Source organism: Bos grunniens, chromosome 8 (assembly GCF_055505025.1).
Source record: "Bos grunniens cultivar Pamir isolate PY7600 chromosome 8, Bosgru_T2T1.0, whole genome shotgun sequence".
Classification (NCBI taxonomy): domain Eukaryota; kingdom Metazoa; phylum Chordata; class Mammalia; order Artiodactyla; family Bovidae; genus Bos; species Bos grunniens.
The window spans coordinates 43,164,425-43,185,246 of NC_141172.1; the positions used below are offsets into that span (position 1 = coordinate 43,164,425).

General features: G+C 42.8%; 1 protein-coding gene and 1 long non-coding RNA gene across 4 annotated transcripts in view; one reads left to right on the forward strand and one right to left on the reverse strand.

Moving 5' to 3' along the window:
* The window catches only part of PGM5 (phosphoglucomutase 5), a 219,487-nt gene that overhangs the window by 165,430 nt on the left and 33,235 nt on the right, over positions 1–20,822 (forward strand). For both annotated transcript variants that reach the window (XM_086415428.1, XM_086415427.1), the window contains exon 10: positions 11,672–11,806. In XM_086415428.1, coding sequence (XP_086271554.1) covers positions 11,672–11,806 — 135 coding nt within the window. The remainder of the gene's footprint in view (positions 1–11,671; positions 11,807–20,822) is intronic.
* LOC147366987 (uncharacterized) lies at positions 12,393–20,518 on the reverse strand. 2 transcript variants are annotated; one of them, XR_015169678.1, is made up of 2 exons: positions 20,425–20,518; positions 12,393–16,708 (listed from the first exon to the last, which is right to left on the reverse strand). It is a non-coding gene; the product is annotated as an uncharacterized LOC147366987 (long non-coding RNA). The 2 variants fall into 2 exon arrangements; XR_015169679.1 differs by lacking the exon at positions 20,425–20,518 and adding an exon at positions 18,545–18,613.

The following is a 20,822-nucleotide window of genomic DNA, read 5'->3' on the forward strand; positions in this document are numbered from 1 at the left end:
AAGAAAAGCAGGGGAAAGAATTCAACAACATACAGCTTTGCAGGGTGTCACGTGAAGACATGGGAAAGCCCCTCAGTTTCTGTGTTATCTGTGAATTGATTCAAACTCACATTTCTCTGCTTCCCCCAATATCCTCTGTCCTCTGTCACACACACTTAGCTTCAAAAAGAAAAAGGATTTTTAAGGCAGCTCTGTTTCCTTTTTGTCCTTCATTTGAGGTCAGAGTCAGGGAACAGACCGTGGGAAAATAAAGTTGTTTCACATGTATCTCTAGAGATAAAGAAGAAATGTTTCTCCATCAAAAATGAAATTAAAATCCTGTTCTGGCGATAAGCCACTCCCCCATCCCCCACCCCCGTCCACTCCACTGCTATGAAAAAGTTCAGCAAAGTCTGTCCTGCCTGTGAGATTCTGCGGAGCCTCAGGGAGCAAGAAGGAGGGACTTCCCTGGTGATCCAGTGGCTAAGACTCTGCATTCCCAGTGCAGGGGGCCTGAGTTCAATTCCCAGTCAGGGAACTAAACCCCACGTGCTACAACTAAAAGATCCTGGCACAAGCAAATTGGAAAAAAAAAAAAGGAGCAAGAAGGAAACCCCTCACATGAATTCCCAGGGACTTCACTGGCCTTACTTGGCCTGTCAGATCTCATGGGATTTATTATGGCTGCCTCCGAGTGTCTGATATTTTTGTGACTGTGGGCACCAAGAGAAAAGTTGATGTGTGCTTTCCACTAACAGGACCCAAGAGAGATTCTGATTTAGAAATAGCAATTGAATGAGGTGTGGTTCAACAATAGAAGCTCATCCTTTGTGGTCCCAAGAGGATATGTCACTGGTTATTTTCTGGTTGGTAAAATCTAGTAACATGAATGAAAGATGTTGGTTTCTTCAAATGCAAGTGGAAAAAGTAGCCAATAGCTAGCTACTCTAAGAATAGGGGTATGCTGCTGCTGCTAAGTCGCTTCAGTTGTGTCCGACTCTGTGCAACCCCATAGACAGCAGCCCACTAGGCTTCCCTGTCCCTGGGATTCTCCAGGCAAGAACACTGGAGTGGGTTGCCATTTCCTTCTCCAATGCATGAAAGTGAAAAGTGAAAGTGAAGTCGCTTAGTCGTGTCTGACTCTAGCAACGCCGTGGACTGCAGCCCACCAGGCTCCTCCGTCCATAGGATTTTCCAAGCAAGAGTACTGGAGTGGGGTGCCATTGCCTTCTCTGAGAATAGGGGTATAGTTGTTGATTAATAGTTGCATAAAGGGTGGCCTAATCTTTTCTCAAGGATGGATTCATTGTGCAAATATCAAGATTTTCCCTGGTGTTTGGCACATTCTCTCTTCCCTCAACAGTCACTATCCGGGGGGGCATTATGGATACCCAGATTTTCTCTTACCATTGTCCTTCCTCATCCCCTCCTTATACCCCCAACTATGAGACTCTCCTGGTTCTGGGAGAAGGGGTGCTCCAATTCCAGTTCTGGGAAAGAAAGACAACTTGACAAATGGTACCAGCACCGAGTGAAGGCATATTGCCACCAGAATGGGCATCAATCCAGAACTATGACCTGTAATTTGAAAATTAGCTTTGAAATGAGAAACCTTGCTACTTTAGGAGCAAAATTTAACCAACTGAGTCTCTCTTTATGACTCATCCAGCTTCCATATTTCTGTTTACCAAGATCAAAATCATTAAATTCTATGAGTGCTGAAGTAATTTGCAAGTAGAAGTTCAGCTGATATTAAAAAAAAAAAAAGAAAAAACTGATGTAAATAAATGCATACCAGTTAGCTGATGTGGAAAACCAAATCCAATTTGATTATGTCAGACTAACTCTGAACTTATTAATACCTCTTCAAGTTATGCAAGCTGTGTGGAAACATTTTGATGTCGTCGTCAACCTGGAAAAAAGAGCCATTTGAAATTAGTTCAGAGAAAAATTACACTTTGAAGACTGATTCTGAAGTTAATTTGCTTTTAATGTTGTTATTTTAATATGCAGGGAGGTGTCTGTATTTTTAATTTCAGTATTTAGAAATAATAAAGATAGCAAATCGGCAATCTTGAAATCACATTTTAGTCTGACATGTGGTGCTTTAATATATACCATGGTATTGCCGACTCCTGGTCAACAGATACAGAGGTTTACTGAGGCCTCATTTCTGGCAGTCTCACATGAAGGCAACTGAACAGTGTCAGCTGAAAAATCTAGGGCTCTGGAGGGGCTCTCTATTCAGAGTTAACTGGTCAGCCTTTAACTTCAAGCTTAAACTTTTATTATGTTCCAATGAATGAACCAACTAAGAGACTGTCATATTAACAGCCCTTGTCCTATAACATGGCATTTGCTGGAGTGTGGTTTGCACACCTAGAAGCAGAATTGAACATATCACTTCAGTCAGACTTATTATCCCACCTATAGATTTAGTTAAATCTGAATGTTAGAACCCATTAATGGTCCTCCTGTGTCAAGTGACACACATGTTTAGGGAGTAAAGTGTTATCATTACATATATACTGTGATCAAATCTGGGTTAACAAACCCTTTTTCTGGGCTTCTCTGGTGGTCCAGTGGTTAAAACTCTGCATTTCTAATGCAGGGGTTACAGGTTTGATCCCTCGTCATGGAACTAAGATCCCACATGCTACATGGCACAGCCAAAAATTAAATTAAATTAAAAAAAAAAAAAGGAAATCCTTATGCTGTTGCAAGTTGTGGTTGATTTAAAAATTCCTCTTAATAAATATATGTTTCTTTTCTACCTTAATACAGCATGGTGAAGGTAGTAGAAGTTTGTGTGGTTTGTGTCCGACTCCATTGAATGACTAGTTTTCAGATACCTACTGCATGCCAATCAGCTTGCTGGGCATTAAGGATATAGCAGCGCATAGGACTTGCTAGCAGGAAAGACAGACTGCCATTAAACTTGCAATGACTACAAGGTTTATTGAAGAGCATTACAGAGAAATTACTTATTTGGAAGTGCATAGCAGAAGGAGGGCTTCCTTGGTGGCTCAGACAGGAAAGAATCCGCCTGAAGTGTGGGAGACCTGGGTTCAATCCCAGGGTTGGGAAGATCTCTTGGAGGAGGGCACTCAAGTATTCTTTCTTGGAGAATCCCCATGAACAGAGGAGCCTGGCAGGCTAGTCATGGAGTCACAAAGAGTCAGACACGACTGAGCAATTAAGCACAGCACAGCAGAAGGAACGAACCTAGACTGGGGCTCTGGAAAGCTCTGCATGGGAAGGTGATATTTAAGCTGTGCCTTGAAGAGTGGATGGGGGCTGGCTCAGGTGAAACTGTCTTATCAGACTACTGTGCATGTTTTTCTCCCATCAACTGTACTTACACTGTTGTTTAGCTTTCCAGAGAAAGAGCTGAGTTTCCTATGTGCTGTCACATTCCCAGTGGGATGTTACAATGGCTGCGATTATGATTCCAACTGCAGTGCTCATTCTACAGCACTGTAGTTGTGGGAAATAAAGATAATTGGGCCTCTTGGTAGATACTTTGAAGGTTATGTATTAAAAATTGTTTTTCCTGATGGGTACTTTTCCTTGATTTTGCCTGTTTGCCTTCCAGTCACTGAACATGTATTCAGTGCTTTGTAATGACCTGTTGGCTGATTCGGAAAGAGAGAGAGAGAGACTATTTTTGGTTAGTTGGCAAGTTCTGACTCCCCTCCTTCTGATTCATTTGGGTTTTGTTGTAATGAATTACCTTTTCCTGACATAATTGATTGCTTTAGTATTATCTTCTAAAATGTTGGTAGTATTGATAGAAACCTGCTAAGATGTGTGATAAGAATCTAAGCATTCTGGAATGGCATCCCAGTAAATTCCTACTGAAGTACTAATGTGTGTGTATAGTCAGGAGGGCAGCCGTCCCCAGGAAAATTAACTATTAAAGGAAAAAGCTGCAACCTATCACAGGAAGTGAGGGAGGACAGTACCCCTGTTGTCTGGGTAGAGTATGTCTGAATCCAAAATATCCCAGAACCAGGCCTGGTGTTGAGTGAACAGATATCAGCAGCCATCTTGGCTAAAGACACAGGGAGATGGAATGTGTATGACCTAGGTCCATTGTTACAAACTTGAGAGTTGAAATCTGGATGAGGACTAGCTTGTCAGTCTTCAGTTTCCAAGTAGGCTTCTCATCACTAATGTGATTTTTGCTGGGTAGGTGTTTTAAAAGTGTACTTAAGAAGCCATTTGACCTTGACTTTTTTCTAGATAAGCATTTGCAATTGTTGGTTTCCAAGAGTGCTGGTTGTTTATTTAAAAGTCTAGATGAGATTTGCTCCCAAGGTTAGGGCAGCTGGGTACAGCTATGTAGTCAGTGCACTGCACAAAGGCAGGGGCCTAACTGGGGAGGAGAAGCTAAAGTCCAGACCAGCCAAGAGGAAGGATGCTTCTGTGTAATTTGTCCACCCAGAAGGGGCACTGCCTGTAATTTATATAAGGGCATAGATTGGACTAGCAGCTCCCCAGCTCAGCCACTATTGAACTCATGCTCGCAGCTAACTCTATGACTTATACAAAGAAAAATGGGGTAATTCTAGGTAATTTTTTTCATGGCAAGAAATGTCTATCCAATCCAAATCTTCTGCTTTCTAGGCTGCATGCTTTCTTCTACAAAATATGGTTCAGATGTTACAAAGTGATATTTTCACCTTGAAGCTTTCCAGATAAATCACTGGGATTTCCTGTGGGAAGTAACATGTGAGTCAGTCTCGCAGAGTCTCTCTCTTCCAAGCCTGCCCTGTCTTCAGGTTCACATGCCTGGGGTGGCCAACGGGCGGGATAGGTGACACTGTACGGATTTCAGGGCCATACGCTGTGTTCCCTTGGAATTCATCCTGAGTCAGTATTTGACTAGGGCAGACGCTGCCAAAGAACTGTTGGTAATGTACAGTTCCTCCTTCCCCGCCTGGCTGCAACACGTCACAGAGTCTCCAAACCCACATCTGGCTGCTCTGTTTGTACTTAGCATCTTGCAGATTTCCCTGCATTGATTTACACAAGGGCTTAAAAAAAAAAAAAATTCATGTATCAAACATTTATCAGATACCTACTCTATGTAAAGCTCTGTGCCAGTTTTGGGGAACCATACAAAGTCACAGGAGGTACTGTTCAAATATTTCACATGAAAGCAATGAATGGCTATCAGTGGTTTCATATGGTTCAACTAAGATTACAAGCCTGGAGCCAGAAGAAAAGGGTAGGCTGAAGCCCTGGCTCCTCCATTTACTGGTTGTGTGACCCTGAGCAAGTTTTCTAACCTCCCTTTTTTTAGTAAAAGGAGAAAGTGGCCTGGATTACCCTAAGGTCTTCCTTTCAGGACCTTAAAATTCTAAAATTGGCCAACCAGGAAAGAGTTTTGTTGTTGTTGTTTTTTTTTTTTGGCCAAAAAGCCATTCAGTGGGAAGCATGAAGAAGATAAATGGTAACATATCTGTGTGTTTAGTAGTGATTTCAGAGGACATGGCAAAGTTTTAAAAATAAAATTAATTTTAACTGCCCAATTTAAAAATACATATGTAGCATTGCTAGGAGACTCAGGTTTGATCCCTGGGTTGGGAAGATCCCCTGGAGAAGGGAATAGAAACCCACTCCAGTATTCTTGTCTGGAGAATCCCATGGACAGAGGATCCTGGAGGGTTGCAGTCCATGGGGTCGCGAAAGAGTCAGACATGACTGAGTGACTAACACACATATACACACATTTAGCATTACACCACAAACCATTGCCATTTAGGCATTATACAGCAGTCTTTTGCAAAATCTGTAAAGTTGGACAAATTAGAGCACAGCACCATTTTCACTAAGAGTTTTAACCTAAGAAAAAGAATTCTCTTTACATTCTCTTTACAGCAGCAGTGATTTGTAATTTTTAAAGCACTTCTCACATACATTTTCTGATCTGATACAACAACCCAGTAAGCCAGGCTGTATTATTTTCATCCACTTTTTAGGAAACTAAAGGTTGGAGAGCTTAAGTGACTTATTCAAGACCACTGGCTGATAAAGCTAGCCAGAATTCTAGTCCCGTTCTCTCTCTATCGTTGTTATTCCTGTATCACTTCCACACTGACTCTCCACCAAGAGCAAACCAAAAAGGGGCAGATATGGGGAGGAAAAGAAAGACTATAGAGGTAACTGGAAGCAGATTGAAGGATTTCTGGGTGGAGCGGCTCTTTAACAATTCTTTTTCATTGGGACAAAGATAAGGTGGGAAAACCTACCCTGGTCACTGAAGCATACAGCTATGGTCACTCCAAGGGGGAAAAAACCCTAGGCTGGAAGTGCAATGCCCCATCCCATTAATTAACATTATCTTCTAATGGAGGAGGGCATCTTTCTCCCTTCTTTGAGTGTGGCTGTTGTGTCATCATGGAAATTTCAGCTGCTATAGCTGCTGCAGTAACAGTGGTATCATGGATCCCTTCAGTACTTCAGGAATTCCTTAGGCAATCGTGCTAAAAAGTTAGTGTCAGATGCTCAAGAGGAGATGCTTCTGGTGCTTCTGCTGCTGACAAGGCACTAGGAGGAGGCTTTCAGGACTCAGCAGCAACGTGATGTTTCATTAGGTCCCTGTGTTACGGCCTCCTAAGACCCCAGTTGGCTGGTAGTGTATGCCAGAAACCTCAGTTCATAAAGGCATCTTCCTTAAGACTGACATGTAGGATAGTCAGTCGCTTGATACATGAAGTAGGTGACCCAGAGAAAAAAAGACTACTAGTCTGGTGTCCACATATGGCTACACATTAGAATCGCCTGGAGGGCTTTTACAGCACCGATGCCCAAGTCACACCCCATACAAACTCAATCACCATGTCTGTGTGAAAGCCAGGTACCACTGTTTTTAAAGACCTCTGGCTGATTTCAGTATGTATTAAGTTTTGCAGTTAATGGGCTAGCTAACAATTTTTACAAGATCACACAGCTGCGGAAAAGAACTTACCATGGTTCAACTCCATTGTTTTTAACTGAAACTGATCTTTGCCCTAAAAATGAAGAATGAGTAGACACAGTGTCCTTCACAATTAACCTTCAGAGCGAATACGTTAGCCCCAGTTCACCAGTGGAGAATATGAGTGTGTTTCCACTTGGCCTTGTAAAATGTGGAAGGAGGCCTTCTGGCAGCATTCATACCAGTTGTGGGACATGTAATGACAATCACTCAACAAGTATCAGTGGAGGGCCTACTGCGTACTGGGCTTGTCCTAGGCTGTATCAATAAATGGTGAGCAAGGAACATACGGGTTTGCCCTCCCAGAGTTTATCAGCTAAAAAAGGACCCAGATAAAATTCAGTGATTCCAACACTTTAGGGTTAAGACTTTAAAGGGAACTTATTTTATTCATTTGCCCTAGGCCTTGTTTCTTCAAGAGGATTTGTGGCAGCAAACACACACATAATGAAATTGTTAGAATATAAATAAGAAACAGAAATCAAAACTAGGGAAAATATAAATAAGAGTAGAGAGTCAAGAACAGAGGAAGAAAAACTCATAATTATGCAAATCATAAGGATCCACTTGGGCTTAACCTCAAATTTGGCATAAAGTATCCTGGCAGCCATATTGAAAAGGGAACCATGGTTAGTTATAAAGTTCTTGTTGTCAGAAAGACAAAAAAAAAAAAAACAACCCCTAGTTCCTCAGGGGAGGAAAGGCTTTCCTAACACTTGGCTCTTGAGGAGATGTCTCATGTGGAGCTTCATACAGTCTCCTATAATGACTGCAAAAAGTAGATTTTATAACTGCCGTGCAGACCCTGCAATAAAAGTGAGGACTTAAAGCTGAAATGTAATTTAATAAATCTGTTTCTGTCACAAGTAGGTGATCAGAAGTAAGTTGATTGAGGCCAAATATATGTCCAGATGAACAGTGACTAGAAGTTGGGGTACCTGGAGGACACCCTTATAACAGTCCTCATAATTCCTTTCTACTGGGATTTCCATAGACATATGGTTATATTTTCAATTTTCTAGGGTAGAGTTGAAAGGGTAGAGTTATTCCATGTTGTGGATAATGGAATGGTTATATGAGGGGTCAGCAAATATTTTCTGTAGACAGCCAGATAGTAAATATTTTAGCTCTCATGAGCCAGACAGTCTGTCTTAACAGTTCAGCTCTGCAGTTGTAACACAAATCAGTCATAGACAACACAGAAATGAACAGGCATGGCTGTGTTTCAGTAAAACTTGATTTATAAGAACAAGTGGCAGGTCAAATTTGGCTGACAGACTATATCACTAAGCCTGAGTTTAACCTAAAAAAAAATAAATAAATAAAAAGCAAAGTATATTACTGGTATTTTTTTGTTGGAATTATGGAACATTTTGAAACTTGGTAAGTCTTGGTCAGTGGTGGTTTTGGCCTCATTATTTAGTTGATAGCAGGTGATGATACATGCTGGAGAGAACATGGCTCATGCTGAGGCTGCAAATTCATAAAGTTCACCTGAGCAACGTGCAGACCCCCAAACAATCCAGTACAACTATTTGTACATCCAAGTGATGCTCAACAGTCATGGAACTATCAGGTTGTTGCAGCACAGAGCTGGACTCGTTCTACGTATTTTTTTGGTTCCATGTGGAGAAAGAGAATTCTTACGTTCCTCACTGGGAGGTCTAACAAAGCAACGTGGATTCTCTATTAAGATCTCCTTAGGAAAGAGAGATGACATTGACATTGAGTTATTTCCAGCAACTTGATGTGTGCTATTCACTCCTTTAACATCTTTTCAAGTGCAAAATCTATTTCAAACTACCCAATGTAGATTCTAACCGAACTTCCATGAGTATAGCCAAATATATGGCTACACGCAGGGGTAAAAAACAAACAGCAACAGAAAAAACATCATTTCACTGTAAAAAAGGACTTAGCTATGAGCAGATAATAAACCATGTTGATGGTTTATCATGGCCTGAATTCTTAAATACCCTCTGATGCTGGGAAAGATGGAAGACAAAAGGAGAAGGGGGAAGCAGAGTATGAGATGATTTGAATGCATTGCCAACTCAGTGGACATGAATTTGAGCAAACTCCAGAAGAGAGTGGAGGACAGGGAAGCCTGGCATGCTGTAGTCCAGAGGGTCACAAAGAGTCAGACAAGACAGCACCCGAACAACAACCACAGTGGCCATAAACTTACTTGGGAGGTTAATTGTGTAATGGAGCTACCTTAAAGGGTTAAGTCCAAGAGGTCATCAGAAGAGCTGGCTTCAACTGATTTAGCATCTGCAACAAGAGGTGCTTTAGGGCTTCAACCTTGAGGTTTTTAAAAACATGGCTATGAATACAGTGGTGGAACCAACCCTTGAGGTTTCATTTATCAGTCTGTACAGAATTTGGTATATCATACTTTCTGGGTAGCAGAGAAATTGGTTTGTTTGCTCCATTCAGAATTTCCTAACTATTCACTTATCCAGCAACACTAGATGGTTAAGAAAATAGTTTTGCTCATTGTAATAGAATATTTTAGGCTCATAGAGAGCACATACTGTCTTTATCTTCATATACCCAGGGCTTAGCCCTGTACCAGATCTACGAGGGTCACTGTAAAATACATGCCCATGAATGACTCTTGGGCAAAACTATCCTGTTTGCAAAACTTGTGCCACAGAGCAATGGAAAGCACATTCCAGGAAGGGACACGGCTCCTTGTTATTACACAAATTGTGGCAGACATTGAACCACTCAAAAAGAGATTAAACTTTTAACTTTGCAATTGGAACAAAATGTACTTACAAAACTTAAAAAGCAGAAAACTGCTCAGATGGAATCACAGTGTTTCCCAGCAATATCACCAGATGAGGGTAGGGGTAAGAGATTAGCAATCAGGTTCATGTGGCATGTATGAATATTTTTATTAATGGCTTATTCTTGACAAGCACCCAGAGAAGTTTCCAAGTAAATTTCTTAGGGAAAATGTCTCCTATCAATTTGCCTGAGACTTCTACTTTTTCAGAATCAACAAGCAACCAGACATATTATTTTGTTCCTGCCTCTCTTTCCTCTGGCCCCTGTCAATATGCTTATTTATAACAATAACTTTATCAGTTGTCTCAAGAAAACAAATTTCCTTCAACGGAAGTCACAATGTGATCTCACAGTCATATTTTTTAAAATGTCGCTGCCATTAATAAGAGATGCATAGAGAATGGATGCTGTTCTGAGCCAAAGTCAAATACTGGGCAGTGTGTGAGATGCTGCTGCAGCTCTGCCCCCACCACATACTGGTGGCCAGGTCTTACGAGCAAGAAGGAAAAAGAGAACCAAGAGGATGAGGTTGCACAGAGCAACCCTCAAAACCCAGCCAAAGCTCCAGCCCTGAGCATTTCACTGTAGGACTCCATGGATCCCAGAGGAGTGTGGGAATGTGGGCAGAAACAGAGAGGAGGTGAAGTTAAAGCCAAGTCTAACATCATATGGGGGAGCTTTGATGTGGATAATTTGTCTCGCTGTAACAGATAAATTGCCTACCTGATTGCATCCAGCAGGTTCCAAAGAGAAAAACTTTGTCTCCAGTGACACTCATTAAATATCACCCCATCCTTGTTACCTCCACCTCTTTCTGATTTCCACATTGCCAGACCAAGGGAGCTTGAGCATCTGTTCATAGTGTTGCTCCTAATCCCACCCTCCCCAACATTCACCAGAAAGCAACAAAAACAGAATAGAGATGAATAGATAACCTCAGGGAGCATCTGGATTTACCTCATTGTCCCACTGGAGTGAGTATAGAGAGCCAGTTGTAAGTTGTCATGATGCTGAGCATCTTTGGAGTTGAGTCACTCAGTTGTGTCCGACTCTATGCAACCCCATGAATCGCAGCATGCCAGGCCTCCCTGTCCATTACCAACTCCTGGAGTTACCCAAACTCATGTCCGTCGAATCAGTGATGCCATCCAGCCATCTCATCCTCTGTCAGCCTCTTCTCCTCCTGCCCACAATCCCTCCAAGCATCAGGGTCTTTTCCAATGAGTCAATGCTTTGAATGAGGTGGCCAAAGTATTGGAGTTTCAGCTTCAGCATCAGTTCTTCCAATGAACACCCAGGACTGATCTCCTTTAGGATGGACTGGTTGGATCTCCTTGCAGTCCAAGGGACTCTCAAGAGTCTTCTCCAACACTACAGTTCAAAAGCATCAATTCTTCGGCGCTCAGCCTTCTTCACAGTCCAACTCTCACATCCATACATGACCATTGGAAAAACCATAGCCTGGACTAGATGGACCTTTGTTGGCAAAGTAATGTCTCTGTTTTTGAATATGCTATCTAGGTTAGTCATAACTTTCCTTCCAAGGAGTAAGTGTCTTTTAATTTCATTAAAATTAATGATTTTAAATTAATGATTAATATTAGTGATTTTGGAGCCCCAAAAAATAAAGTCTGACACTGTTTGCACTGTTTCCCCATCTGTTTCCCATGAAGTGATGGGACCAGATGCCATGATCTTCGTTTTCTGAATGTTGAGCTTTAAGCCAACTTTTTCACTCTCCTCTTTCACTTTCATCAAGAGACTTTTTAGTTCCTCTTCACTTTCTGCCATAAGGTGGTGTCATCTGCATATCTGAGCATAGAAATATGCTAATCTCCGAAGTCAGTATTCATCATTTTTACATGTATAATTATTTGTTCACTGATCCATCCTCGATGTTCTTGCTCTTAGGGCCTGAGGATCATTTTCTCTGATGCATCTCGGCTCATCTTCCGGCTCAGTTCCTCCAGTGGTGTGCGGGCCACCATCAGACTATATGCAGAAAGCTACGAGAGGGATCCCAGCGGTCATGACCAGGAGCCCCAGGTAACAAAACAGAGCTGTACTCTCAGCGTAGTGTATCTTACGCTCATGGCAAATTTCAGTAGCTCCAATGGGCCTTTAGTGAGGGTGATTTTGCTTTCTAGAAAGGCATATGGATAGCTCCAGCCAAAGGCACATTTAGAATGACTCGAAGCAAATTTAACTCTTTCATTGCAGTGTTTGAAACAGAAAAATTGCTCTTGAGCATCTATGAGTTTAGACCAGCGTTTCCCAAACTACTTGCTTCCCGACTGTCCTGTAGTTTTTGGATTGTAGTGACCTCAAGAGAGGCACCTTGTATAGATAAGTTGAGAAAATTTTGAGTTAGAGTCAAGCTGGTCAAACTCCTCAGAGCCTTGACTGTACTCATTTAAATGATCAATTCCCAAGTGTTTGGAAAGCTCCAAGTTGGATGATGACCTTGAGGTGCCAGTACAGGTGCTAGCCTGGACTTCCTCCCTGAGGTTGCTGCCTGGCCCAGCACGAGAAGAGGGGCCAGGGCTGCTCTGAATTTAAAGTTCAGGGAGGACACTGACAAAGCTGGGCTGGCCTGAGTTTAGCAGAGCCCTCTCAAGTTGTCAAAAAAGGGCTAATTAAAAACTCACTTAGAAGAGCAACAGCACAACCATATCCCCACTCCCAAATTTGTTAAAGCTCCAGGCAACATTAAGTAATACCAGAAACCCCCCACTCTAATGTTGGGTACTTCCAGCCACTCTGCAGGCTGCCTCTCCCTGCCTTGATCTCTAGTTTAACCTGGGTTTTGAAGCAGAATCCTTGATGAGATGGTTCCTTGCGATTAAATCACTGGTTCCCTCTGCAACGCTTCTTTTGTGGAGAAGGAGAGGAACAAAAAAAAAAACTCATTGCTTCTCAGTTTAGTGATGCCCAGAATTTTTGGTTATAATTTGCCAAATTTGTGCCCTGGAAGGAATAAAATACCAGGAAGGGTTATCTTTCTTTGTCAGTAATTTAGTGGTTTTTAATTAAAAAAAAAAAAAAAGCCTCTTTCTTTGGAGAATCTCAAAGAATTTTATAAAAATGATACCATAGATTCTTACACCTGACCCTGTAACCAGTAGATCTGTCTGGAGTAAAATTATCTAAAACAGGAGACCGAGAGCTATTGTTGGGATCACTGAGAGTGTGAAGGGCAGAGCGCAGGGCCAGCATTGAGACTCTGGCCTTTCCTTCTCAGGATCCCAGACTTTTCATGCAGGGATGTGCCGCTGTCTGCCAACATAATTTGTTAGTGAGTACTTTTCATGCAAGATAGTACCTAATCGTGCAAGAATTGGAGGCCATATAAAAATTCCATATAAAACTCTTCTACATTTCATGTTGGGAAGTGAGATTAAAGTGAGGGCCTGAAAGTCCAGAGCTACGTACAGGGTGAGGAATGATATTCCTGGCGTCACCAACTCTGACTCACTCTGACTCAAGGCCTCTGACTCACTCTGACTCGAGGCTATTTTTTCTCAACATTCTTTTCGCTATTTGCTTGGAGTAAGTGGTTATGATGTTTGCTTATTTTTATTTACCTCTGCACCAAGTGCAGAAGTATGATGTCTAGGCCATTAGACGTGTGTAAAAAAAATCCTATGCACATATGAGTGTCTCTCTGAGGTAGTCCCACAAAGCCAAGTGGTGCTAGTCTTTCTAAGGCTTCCTTTGAAACTGAAAGCCATCACAGGCCTGCTGCGAGAGGATTGTGGTAAGTATCTACATCAGTCTGTGGGTAAAAAAAAATAAAAACATAAGTAATGCTGGTTATAGTCGCCATGGCTATGTTATTATCCATTCCATTGGTTTAAAAAGTTTGCCATTTTGAATGACTTAGAAATCCTTTCACTGATACGGGTTTTCGTCTCATGACTGCTGTTCCCTTTCTAATCCTAAGTGAGGATTTTCTCAGTCTTTGCTAGATGGGCCTCAGAATGTTAAACTTACGATCTAGCTAAACATTTTAGCTTAAAAATAGATTTTCTTATTCAAACAATAGACTTCATTGACTCATCAACTTCAGCCATATTGCATGATACAGTTCAGTCAAGATAAAATGTAGAGTAGATTTTAAAAGACATCTAATCCCCTAAGGAAAAGGAAACAGCATTTCTCTGCAGGCCCACCTGGCTCAATTACTGCTAACTGTACCTCGGCATCTAATTTTAACCACCCGGGGCCCCCTTCCAGCATTGCTTTCCAGGACCACTTGCCTCTGCCTTCCAAGAGCTCTGGAAGGAAAAGCCTGTGGTTAACTGTTAACAGAGATCAAAGATAAGACCTTCTGCTCCAGCTGCTAAGATTATTACTGGTCCAGGTTGGCCAGGCAACACCAGCTTGTGATGCTTTCTCAGTCACAGAGACCTCTTCCATCCTTCTAGCTTGTTCTGACTTACAGCCTGGAAAGCAGAGAACAGATGCCCCCATCCACCCTCTCCTTGCACTCAGAAGCCTACAAAAGTACCTCTCTAATCTATAGAGGTTCTATTGATACTCTTATTTTAATTCAACAGGTATTTATTTTGATGTTTTACCCACCCTAATTTAATACTATCTCCATTTAAGTTATTTAGTAAGAAGATTCCCTTATTGTTGTTATTCAACAAGAGTTCTTCCCAGGTGGCATGGTGGTGAAAAAAAAAAATCCACCTGCCAATGCAGGAGATGCAAAAGACCAGGTTGGATCCCTGGGTCAGGAAGATCCCCTGGAGTAAGAAATGGCAACCTACTCCAGTATTCTTGCTTGGAAAATTCCATGGACAGAGGAGCCTGGCAGGCTACAGTCCATGGGCTGCGAAGAGTTGGACACGACTAAGTGCACATGCAACGAGTTCGCTTTAACTAACTTATCGGCATCTGGCTCTTTTACTTTGCATGTGGATAGTTTCTTTTCCAGACATTTTAAACACATGTGAACAGAACATGTTTTAAACATTTATGCTGTGGTTGCCTTGTGGAAGTATTCATAACTATGCTGGTGATGCAACTAGGAAAACTTGTGATACAATCTATATGCACACAAGTCTCTCCTCCTGTGAGTAGATTTTCCATTTGGGTCCTTTTGTCTAACAGTAATTATACCATTTGTCTTAAGTTGTATAAAATAACTTTTATCTGCATCAGATTAAAAAATTCTGTGTATATACACCTGTGGGTTGATAGTGAGGGGAGAAGAAGGTGGGGAGGGCTCTGAGGAGATGAGGAGGCGCTTGCCTTGCCCTCACCCTGTGCCCTTGGTAAATGAGGAGAGAAAGCTTCCAAGTCCTATTTCTGGAAGATTACATAGTTTTAAAAATACAAGATTACTTTAATTTTACTGGCAATCAGTAGGGCTTCAATGAACCCTCACACCAGCTGGGAATAATTTGGAAAAAGGGATGAGCCAAACTAATTTAAATTCACAGGTAACCAGAAACAGTCCAGTTGTTTCCATTTTCTTTCCCATCAAGTTTATTATCTCTGCCACTAGATTAACCTTTTTTTAACTTCTTTCCTTGTCCCTTTGAGCCTGAGGGTGGAGTTGCTAATGAACAATTAAAGATCCAAAAGGAAAAGGAAGGAGAAGTTTTGCTAAGTCCTGGGGTAATCACAGGCTGATAATCAGCTCCCTACTAATCAGCAGCTGGCTTTGGTACTTCAATTGCAGAATATAACCATGCCCCACCCCACCTAGTCTCTTGAAGGAGACATATTTTCTCTAACCCTCCTTACAAATTGAGGAAATGTATGTATGTATTTCTGATAAGCTATACATAGAATATTTTAAAAGCTAATATCTAAGTACCAGAAGTCTCTACACTGAATTTATCTGATATTTTCTTCTACCTGTTCTTATTATGACTTTATAATCTAGAAATATAAAGCCCAGAGCCCTTTTGTATTATGTTGGAAGAACATATAATTTATCATCTAAACTACAGTACTTCTGAGAGTGAAATGGGGGCACTGATAATCACTATGTTGAGACTATCCCCAACACACCAAAACAGATGGTTCCTCTAGCTACAGACCTCCATGCCACCTTAGATCTGCAGGCCTCTTTGCAGACAGGTTCTTAAAAGCATCAGCAATATAAGCCCAGTAGTACAAAGAGAGCAGGCCAGAAGAGTTAGATCAGTGGTTCTAACCCAGACTGCACATCAGAACCACTTGGGGGCCTTGGTGAGCATACCATGACTGGGACTACTCCCAGAGACTGATCTTAATTATTTCTATGTAGGCCTGTAGTTTTAAAAAGCTTCCTATTGTCACGCGAGTGTATGTTCCTCGGTTCTTTGTCTCGTCACAACAAAGATTTGGAGCAACGGACATTAAAGCCCTCGGCGCGTCACAGCTCTCAGGTCTTGGACAAACCGTGCTACAGCTCTTAGGCAAATCAATGTTACAGCTCTATTTTATTTAGAAGATAGCAGGAGAGTGAGAGAGAGAAAGAGAGAGAGAGAAAGAGAGAGAGAGAAAAGAGTGCACGCACGCAGGAGAGAGAGTCCATCAGAAAGCGCTTTGGCTCCTCCTTTTATATGTTTTTTCCTCCACCTGGGCCTGCCCTATGCAAATTGGGCTTAGCCAGGAGTGCTGTTTGTTCTGCCTGAAGTCTTCACTCTGGTCCTCGGACCTTCCTTGTCTTTTAGCCACAGCCATTTTGGACTCCTTTTCCCTATTCTACCTACTTAACGTTCCCCCCTCAAGAGATGGGAGGCCCAATTCTTTGGGATTAGGGGCATCGAGGTCTTTCTGGCTATTTCCTGCTGAACTGGGGCGGCGAGGGGTATTGGGCCTCTCCCTCTTGTTAGTCTCAAGCCTCAGAGTCCTTATAGCGGTGTCCAAGGGTGTGTGATATTTTCCGTGGTCAGCTGTAGTTTTATATCTTTGTTGAACTGGCACTGCATGTTGTAGCTGGTTGACCTGGGCAGAGACAAAACAGGTTAGACAATTGACAGTACATGGAATAATCATAAGCATCATCAATATAGCATAACAAGGACTAGTAGGGACATTAGTCAATTTTAAATTCACATCGCCAGGATAGCTCAAGTCCCTTCTTGTTCAGGGATCAGAAGATCTATCTCCTGTCTGTTTTGGAGTACAGTCTCTGTCAAGCTGTGTTGGCTTCTTAGAGTTATCCTGAGAAATCTTATCCCCAGAAACCAGATTTGGGGGGTGTTCATTAGAATAACACTCATTGGTAGTTCTGAATAGGTATCTGAGATCTCCCAGGGGCTCACAGGTGTACTGAGTGTCCTCTTCTGTTTTCTTCCATGGCTTGACTCGTGAGTAGTGAATCCAGGAGTCATGTCCTGGTACCTTGACTGCTGTGGGGGTAGAAAGTATTACAGGGTAGGGGCCCTTCCATGTGGGCTGGAGTTGAGCCTTTGGGGACCCATCTTTCCAGACTTTAATTAGGACTTGAGTTTCTGGAGCATATAGTGGTGACTCTTTAGAATCTTTTGGGTCCTGGTTCATACCCCACAAGCATATATCCTGTTGGAATTGCCCAATGGCCATGGTATAAGACTGGAGGGTCTGAACCTCTGGATCTAGGAAGAGGTCATTGACATAAGCAAAAGGTCTCCCATATAGCATCTCATAAGGACTAAGACCAACCTGTTCCTTAGGGGCAATGCGGGTGCGGAGGAGAGCTATTGGTAAAGCCTCCTTCCATCCCAGGGAGGTCTCCTGGGTTATCTTTTTTATCGCTGATTTTAAGAATTGATTGGCTCTTTCTACTTTTCTTGAAGACTGAGGCCTCCAGGCACAATGGAGATAATAAGTAATGCCCAATGCTTTAGAGACCCCTTGGGTGACCTTAGAAGTAAATGATGTCCCATTGTCACTTTGTAATGACCTGGGCAGACCACCACCTCCTCAGCCTTCTCAGTCCAGGTGGGAAAGCCTTCAATCCATCCTGTGAATGTATCTATCATGACTAATAGGTATTTATACCCTTGAGAAACTGGCATCTGGGTGAAGTCCATCTGCCAGTCCTCTCCTGGGTAGGCCCCATGTCGTTGGATGGGCTGGGCCAGCTGGGGTCTTCGAGCTCCTTGGGGGTTGTTTAATTGGCAAGTGGGACAAGAGGAGACCATCTGTCTTATAGTTGTTTGGAGGCCTGTTCCTCTGAAGGACCTTTCTAGTAATCTTTGGAGGGCCTTTTCTCCTAAATGAGTGGTGGCATGTAAGGAGTTAACCAACTTCCATTGGAGGCTTCCAGGCAGAAAAAGGAGTCCCTCCTTTTGGAACCACCCCATATGATCTTCTTGAAAGCCCTCGCTCTTAGCTTTAAGAGTCTCACCTTCAGTATATGAAGGAGTTTCTGGCAAATTAGTCTGTGGAACTAAGGTGGCAATCCCTATTAGGTCATGGTTCTGTAATGCTGCTCTCCTACCTGCCTGATCAGCTGCTTGGTTCCCTTGTGCCACTTCCGTGTTCCCTTTTTGGTGTCCTTTACAGTGGGAGACTGAAACTTCAGTGGGCAGATGGACTGCCTCCAAGAGTCGAAGAATCTGATCACCATATTTGACTGGGGACCCTCTAGTGGTCAAGTGGCCCCTTTCTTTCCAAACAGCTGCATGTGCATGTAGCACCAGAAAGGCATACTTAGAGTCAGTGTAAATGGCTATTCTTTTTCCTTTTCCCAGCTCTAAAGCTCGAGTCAGGGCTATGAGCTCAGCTAATTGGGCTGAAGTACCTGGTGGCAGAGGCTTAGCCTCTATGGCCTCAAAATTGGAGACTACTGCATACCCGGCTCTTCTTTTTCCATCCAAGACAAAGCTGCTTCCATCAGTGTACCAGATTTCCTCAGGATTGTCAGAGGATCTTCTGACAACCCCTCTCGGGGTTTTGTCCAGTGGTCCAAGGTTTCTAGACAAGAGTGAAACAGGAGAGAGCCCTCGGGGGTAGGGAGGAGGGTGGCTGGGTTAAGAACCTCACAAGGGGATATAGTGAGGCCTGGATTTTCCATCAGCATTACTTGATATCTGAGGATTCTTTGATCAGACATCCATAAGTGGCCTCTCCCATTTAGGAGTTGTTTTACTTGGTGGCTGGTAAAATAGTTAGTTTGCCCCCAAAGGAGAGTTTTAAAGCATCTTCTATCATGATTGCAATAGCTGCAAGATTTCAAAGGCAGGGGGGCCAGCCTCAGGAAGTTGGATCGAGCCTCTTGGATAAGTAAGCTACAGGCTGGGGCTCAGATCCCAACCTTTGAGTTAACACTCCCAAGGCTATTCCCTCTCTTTCATGGACATAAAGTTGGAATGCTTTTTCTGGGTCTGGCAACCTCAAGGCAGGTGCCTGAGTTAAGGCCTGTTTTAGTGTAGTCTCTGCCTCTTTTTGAGGAGTTCCCCACACTAGTGGGATTGAATCATCTCGTCCCTTTAAGCTTTCATATAAGGGCTGGGCAATTAGACCATAATTGGGTATCCAGATTCTACAATAACCAGTTAGCCCCAGGAAAGCTCGCAATTGTTTTCGAGTCGTGGGGGAGGGCAACTGGAGGATTCCTTGTACCCGATCATAGGACAGCCTCCTGGACCCGTGTGTAATCTGAACTCCCAGGTAAGTGACTTTTGTCTCGACCATCTGTGCCTTAGCATGGGAGACTTTATATCCCCTTTCTGCCAAGAAGTTTAGAACCTGAATTGCATGTTGTTGGGCACTTTTCTCATCTGGAGAGCAGATTAGTAGGTCATCTACATTTTGTAATATTTTCCCATTAGGTCCCAGGTCCAGATCTAGGAGATCCCGGCCAAGGGCCTGCCCAAACAGGTGGGGGCTATCTCTGAACCCCTGAGGTAATACTGTCCGAGTCATCTGTTGGTGTTTTTCTCCTGGGGCTTCCCACTCAAAGGCAAAAAGGTATTGGGATTCTTTAGCCAGTGGTATGCAAAAAAATGCATCTTTGAGATCCAAGACAGTAAACTATTTGGCACTGGGTGGGATTTCTCCCAAGATTACATAGGGATTGGGTACTGTGGGATGGAGGGGAACTACAGCTTCATTTATGATTCGGAGATCTTGAACCATTCACCAGGTTCCGTCTTTTTTCTTTACTGAAAGGATTGGGGTGTTACATGGCAAACTGGTAGGGACCAGTAGCCCACAAGCAAGGAATTTATTTATTAAAGGCTGTAGTCCCTCCCGAGCCTCTCTTTTGAGAGGATATTGTTTCTGGTTAGGAAACCGAGTGGGATCTCGGAGGACAATGATGACCGGTTCAGCTTGGTAGGCTTGTCCAGGAATCCCCTGATCCCACACCTGGGGGTTAATTTTGTCTTCCCATAGTTTTTGGTCCCTCTCTATTGAAGGTGTAATGGGTTCTTCAGTAGTAACCAGGAGCTGTAGAGCTCTAGGGGCTGAAAAACTTCCCATCACAAGGGTGGTCCCCAGTTTAGTGAGTATATCTCTTCCCAATAAGGGGGTAGGACACTCAGGGACCACCAGAAACTGGTGGGAAAATATTTGTCCATCCCAGCAAAAAAGAAGTGCTCGGGTGAATCTTCTAGTAGTTGCTTTTCCTGTAGCACCCAAAATGGTACAGGTTTGGGAGGAGAAGGCTCCGGAGTAGGAGATGAAGACAGAGTAGGTAGCCCCTGTGTCAACCAAGAAATTCTCGGACCTACCTGCCACATCCAGTTGCACCCTTGGCTCCAGCCCCGTGATGGTTATCTGTGACAGGAGGGCTGGCTGGAGCAGGCCGCTTCAGTCCTCTTGAACACTATTAATAGGTGATTCTAATTAGATAAGCATATTAAATACTTATATATGTATATACACTTGTATACATATACAAGTATACATATACTTGTATATATATATATATATATACACAAGTATACATTAATATTCTTGTGTGTGTGTGTGTGTGCACATGTGCACGTACATGCACTCCATCATGTCCAACTCTTTGCAACCTGATGAACTGTAGTCTGCCCGTGAAATTCTCTGTCCGTGAAATTCTCCAGGCAAGAATGTTGGAGTGGGTTGCCATACTACAGGGGATCTTCCCAACCCAGGGATC